Source organism: Prunus persica, chromosome G1, assembly GCF_000346465.2.
Source record: "Prunus persica cultivar Lovell chromosome G1, Prunus_persica_NCBIv2, whole genome shotgun sequence".
Taxonomy (NCBI): Eukaryota; Viridiplantae; Streptophyta; class Magnoliopsida; order Rosales; family Rosaceae; genus Prunus; species Prunus persica.
In genome coordinates this window covers 27,174,798-27,180,511 of record NC_034009.1, presented here as the reverse complement: position 1 = coordinate 27,180,511, position 5,714 = coordinate 27,174,798, and the positions used below count along the sequence as shown (strand labels likewise).

The 5,714-nt window shown below is 37.8% G+C and overlaps 1 protein-coding gene across 6 annotated transcripts; it reads right to left on the bottom strand.

Annotated features, from left to right (window-relative positions):
• LOC18790045 (5-formyltetrahydrofolate cyclo-ligase, mitochondrial) lies at positions 1,317 to 4,237 on the bottom strand. 6 transcript variants are annotated; one of them, XM_020556657.1, is made up of 9 exons: positions 3,796 to 4,235; positions 3,534 to 3,674; positions 3,260 to 3,424; positions 2,676 to 2,744; positions 2,555 to 2,600; positions 2,114 to 2,184; positions 1,872 to 1,998; positions 1,688 to 1,769; positions 1,317 to 1,601 (listed from the first exon to the last, which is right to left on the bottom strand). In XM_020556657.1, exons 1-8 carry the CDS (start codon positions 4,067 to 4,069, stop codon positions 1,757 to 1,759), a joined length of 906 nt encoding a protein of 301 aa, XP_020412246.1. In that variant the 5' UTR covers positions 4,070 to 4,235; the 3' UTR covers positions 1,317 to 1,601; positions 1,688 to 1,756. The 6 variants fall into 6 exon arrangements, with proteins under 6 accessions (XP_020412246.1, XP_007226658.2, XP_020412131.1 ...); XM_007226596.2 differs by having other exon boundaries at positions 2,676 to 2,717; positions 3,796 to 4,232; XM_020556542.1 differs by having other exon boundaries at positions 1,684 to 1,769; positions 2,555 to 2,744; positions 3,796 to 4,237.

The window sequence follows — 5,714 nt, the reverse complement described above, 5'->3', positions numbered from 1 at the left end:
CCTTGTTCTTCCTTCTCCTAAGAGCATCTCCACCCATAAGGGCTAGGGCAAGGGCAAGGGCAAGTAAGGGCTGCCACTATTCATGCCTTGCCTTTTTTGGTTCCACCCCAAAAGGCTAGGGCAAGGGCAAGAAAAAAAAAAAGAATATACAACAAAATATAAATTTGTTATGTATTTATAGGGAAAGTGAATAAAATTGTTATGTATTTATAGGGAAAACATCCATAATTTTTTGGTATTTTTTTTTAAAAAAAATTTGATTTTTTTTTTCCATTTTTTTCAATTTTTTTGACTCGCTGACGTCAGCGTGACATCACCACTGACATCAGCGCCCTAGGACTGAAGCCCAGGCAAAATCTGCCCTTGGGCTTGCCCAGGCTGGTGGGACCCAGGGCTTGCCCGGGCTGCAGGTCGTGCGCTGGAGGGTCTTTTGGGCTGGCAGGGGGCCTTTTGCCCGGATTGGTGGCATGCGCTGGACATGCTCTAATGATTGTGATAGGGTGGAAGAATTTTGTATTTCTAGGGACGGAGTCAGCATAGGCTCACTGGGTGTGGATGCCCAGCTAAATTTTTTGTTGGGAAAAGAAATTCTATAGGTATATCCACTGGTTTACTTGCTTGTAACATTAGCATTGATTTTACCCGTTGCTATTGTCATCGTCGAAAGAGCATTTTCAGCCATGAATATTTTGAAGAATCAATTGTGAAATTGGATAGGAAATCAATGCATGAATGATAACATACATAGAGAGGCATATTTGATGGCATTGATAATGAAGCCATTATGCTACGGTTTCAGAACATGAAAATGCGTAGAGGAAGATTGTAATGTATTTCATGTAAAACATTATGGATTAATATATAAACTTTGTCTTCAGTATTGTTGAATTTTTTACTCTTACTTTGTTGTTTGGAGAGCCCCCATTGGAATTTTTTTTTTTCTGGCTACGTCCTTGCCCCTCCCTCAACCATTTACTTCTGGATTTCTTTTGCAGAATAAAGCTTCTTGCTCAAGCATAGCGTCAAAGCTCTCGTTCTATAAATTTCGAAGGAAAAGGGTAAATATCATGCATCTGCGTTTACTGTGTTACCATAATCCCATGCATCTTTTATGTTGGATTCAGTAATGTTGCTATGGTAGTTCTCCTCTCTTATCCATCCTCTCTTTTCTCCCTCTCTAGTTGCTCGAACGACAGAGGCATGATAGCAACCAATGACTAGTACTGTCTACTTAGTGACCAACTAACCAGAACAACTTGGGGTTGGTATTTTAGTCTTTATAGGGTATTTTAGTCAGTTTGTATTGAGACTTCAGATTTTGGAAATGCTGGTTAGTTTTATCAAGCTACTTAAAAGTAGTATACAACTTGGTTAAAGATACATATACAAATCCTGCTTCTAGTGTTCCTTCTGTAACAAAATATTCAGAAATTACAAGGGGCACTAATCTAGCAAAAACAAGGTTCTTATACCTTATGCACCTCCAAATTTAGTCAATTAGCAATGAGACAGGACTGCAGTAAGGTGGCTATATCCCCTTGCTTGTTCTTAGTAGTTGACAAGATTATCTTCCAAGACACATGAAGCAGCTAACCATATTCCTGCAACAAGAATGGTGTTTTATCCAATGCAAGAGAATTGTCTCAAAAACTTTATAAACGAAGGAAAAAGCATGAGAGATACCCACTCTTATCCACTTTACGTACATTCCATCTTCAAAACACAAATTGATCAACTGTGATGAACCGTACCAGGTTTAACCCATGCTCCTGTTAGATTAGAGGTAGATAAAACGAGAACTGTGAGTTTCCAATCAGCCCTTACCAATTTTAGAGACACAGTGAATCTAGAAATCACTTTTCAAGCTTCACCTCTCCCAAGCAGCAGGGCTTATCGGAATGACACCGGCTGGAGATACAAGAGCATCCACAGAAACATCATTTGAAGTGACAGCTATGGCTCCTTCCTCCACGATCTGTATAGAATATGAAAGTGCAACTGCAACAAAATAATAGAGAAGCAGTCATCATAACAAAACTGTAGTATCAAGCAGTAAGTTCAAAACCATTTATAGTTACGAATTACTATTGAACTAGCAACATTGAGTATTTACCACGAAGGGGCTCCTTCCATTTTCGTTCCTTTGTAAGCTCTTGGTACTTCTTTAGGAACAAATCATAGTAGCTTCAAGATTTAACCAGGCAATCAAATAATGGAGCAAAAATTTACCGGTAACTTAATAAAGATATGAACCTATAAGATGCATTACAGTATTAAAGCACACGTGTACAGAGGCATTTCTTTATGCCTAGTTCTTAGGTAGCTTCCATGTTCAACAATTCAAATCCATGTCTCAACACTCACATGAAACCAGCCATTACTAGCAAACAGAAACACCATTATGGTTTATAACTTGCAAATCATCCATTAGCTTCAATATACCACATGAAAGAAGTAACAAATTTTATAAAAGATATAATATTCTAACTGCCAATCCGCCATTGTTGTAAATAAAGATAATGTGAAACTCTGAAGCGAGGATGCAACAACCCACCCTCCACTACGGCCTAAACGCCTTCCACATCTGTCAAATGCAAGCCCTAGAATAAAGATTGAAGTGAGACAACATAAAACTATACAATATAAATAATTATGAGCAGGGTTAAAAATATCACCAGGTAGGATGAACAAGTCAACTGGATCCCTTGCCTCCATAACTGTAACAAATAGGTCCTTCAGGTCCTCTAAATAATTAACCGTCATTACCAACCAACGAAAAAGGAACATAAATGCCTAATACTTATAACTACTTTATTCAGGACATTATTATCCAAATTTATCACGGAAAACACACAAATTTGTGATCATCAACATGAATAACAAAAATTCCACCTGCCAGAAATAGGAGCAGGATTGAGATCTCGAAATAGATAAGTCCAGTTTCACTAGATATTTTAAAATATTAAAGGAACTAATACTTCTTCTCCGAAATGTTTACTATGAAAGAACACATGGAATAAAATGGCAGACGACCCAAACCTAGGTTTCACTACACACAAAAATTCCGATAGGCTTCGATTAATTTCAAATGCATTAATCTCAAACTACTTTATGTTGCATACACTAGAAGAACACTAGGACAATAATCCCTTAAGAGGTAACTATTCAAAAAAAAAAACAAATTATAACAATTGGATGTATAAACGGATTTTGAATATTTACTCGAGCCCGAGCAACTTATAGGTTAGAAAAAGGGTACCATCTTCATGCTGCTTCCCCTCAGAATCTGAAAGAGCTGGTTCCAAAATGTTCATTGAGTTCACAATCAAATCATCAACACTGGAAATCCTGAGCATTCTCATATTGCTATTCCTATCCTCTACACGAGGAACATAAAGCTTTTTCCTGTTCGGCACATCACTCCCTTGAATTCAAATAAATAATAAGCTGTAAGAATCTCCACGAGTTTTAAGAACAAAAAAAACAACAACATTGCATGAGAATATGAACATAAAATGCAAACACGCACGCACCATTGGCTGGTTTGGATAAAATTTCTGAAACAATTCTTGTCGTATCGACTTCTCGTAAAGCAGGGGAGCTAATGTAAGCACATACACTCTTGCTAGATTTGAACCAGGGATTATTTACAACAATGCTCTGAATTGCAGCATCTGAGAATCCACAGAAAGAAAAAGAATCACATTTTCATCTTCAGTCAGACAAAAACACAAACACTTAGGGATCAAATTGAAAGAATGCCAGTATGAGGATGCTGGAACTCGAAAAGACTACCTTCTTCGGATCTTCGAACCGGGTCCATGTTTCTGAGCTCTTTGCGCATTCTGGACCGGAGCGAGCGCTTCTGCTGGAATAGAGCTTCGATTGGGTCGTCGTTCCGGTTCATGGTGGCGAAGGAGCGGTGAGATTGGGACGCAAGGTGTTCGTTAGCGGGGCGCGAGGTGAAAAGGGGAGGAGAAGCTAACGTGCGCGGCTGGGTGATGAGCGTCACTGCCTCCTTTGCCCTGTTTATGAGCTCGCTCGCGCTTGCTCTACTGTGACTGAACATATTTCGCGGCTCGTGCTTTGCGGTTTTTTCCGTTAGAATTAGGCGCTCTTGGTTGCGAGTCGGGACAGGATTTGGTTAAGGTCCTCAATCCAAGTGGACAGATGACGGCTGTAAGATTATAAGAGCAACTCCACCCATTTGCTCTTAGTCATGATAAGGGTGGAGCTAGGGCAGTTACTATTCACGTGAATAGTAGTTACCTTTGCAAATGGTATTTTGTGTTTCCACCCATTGTCATGGCTAAGGACAATTACTATTTATTTTTTTGTTTTTTCCCCCTATTTTTTAATGAAAATAATTAATTTGGGTAATATTTTCAGATAAGATTTCGAGATTTCTACGTGTCAAGACTATTCATAATCATATAAAATTTCCGGATAAGATTTTTGGATTCAAATTTCGGATGAATTTCAAAATTCAAATTTTAGATAAATTTTTGGGTTCAAATTTCGAATGAATTTCAAAATTCAAATTTCATACAAATTAGGGTTCAAATTTCGGATGAATTTCAAATTTCAGATAAGATTTTCATCCAATAAAATCAAGCCACGTGGCATGTCTATCTTGCCAAATTTTTCTATAAAACCAGAGGCTCAGCTCATACCTCTCACACCACATCTTTCTATATTTTCATTTCTCAGAGTTTAGATTTCATACTTCATTCATTCTCAATGGAAGAATTTAGGAGATGCTTGGAGAGGCAAGAGCGAGAAACAAATGAGAGAAACCGTAGAGCAGATGAAATCAATGAGTTGCATCATCCTCCATAATATGATTGTGGAGGATAAGTATGATTATGATGCTTTAGAGGTCTACGAACCGGATCCAATGAACACGGTCTTGACACGGATTTATGAAAGGCCCATGGGGCCAAGTGGAGAACCATTTGAGCCGGAACCGTTGGTGAGGGATGGTCATTTGATGACCCGAATGATAGATCGATATACAGAGATGCAATCTTCCTATATTCATGAAATGCGTCAAGTTCACTTGATGGAGCATCTATGGGCGGTGAAAGGCAATGAAGAAGAATGATGGAGCATAGATGCTTTGGTTATGTTTTATTTAGTTATGGTTTGGTTGTGTTGTATTTTTATTTATTATGCTTTGGTTGTGGTTTGTTATTATTATTGTGCCTTGTTTGTAGTTTATTTTTATTTTTATTTTGTTTTGTTTGAAGTATGGAATATGTTGAATAAAAAGGTAATTTATTGAATGCTTTGTTTATTAAATAACGAAATCTAATACAAGTCATTACGAATTACTACTACTAAAATAAAATACATGAATTACAACAACTTTAAAAGAAAACATGAAAAATACAAATACATAAAAGGTAGGCTAACAAATTTAATGGTTTCCATCATTTAACCAATCCGTGTTGCTAGGCTCATCATCCCGGAAAAGTCTTCTTCTCATAACATCCCTTCGTTCTAGCTTCCAAAATTGTTTTGTTTCAGGGGACATATGACTTGTATCCATGGCCATGGTTTCCCAATCCGTCTTGTCTATATCTTTTTTGCGCAAATACTCCCTTTCTCGTGCATACTCAGCTTGAAGGGTCAACTCGTTATCTTGGCCTTTTTGCTCCATTTCAATTCTTAGGCCATTTTGCCTTGCAATTTCCTCCAAAAACTTTGAATTA

What these genes read in the sequence shown, in the direction of transcription:
- LOC18790045 (XM_020556542.1), bottom strand. Translation starts at nt 4,069, where the DNA reads ATGTTCAGTCACAGTAGAGCAAGCGCGAGCGAGCTCATAAACAGGGCA. An exon ending in GGTTCGAAGATCCGAAGAAG is followed by an intron (nt 3,675 to 3,795) that starts GTAGTCTTTTCG and finishes GTGGATTCTCAG; the next exon opens with ATGCTGCAATTCAGAGCATT. An exon ending in ATGGAAGGAGCCCCTTCGTG is followed by an intron (nt 1,999 to 2,113) that starts GTAAATACTCAA and finishes ATTTTGTTGCAG; the next exon opens with TTGCACTTTCATATTCTATA.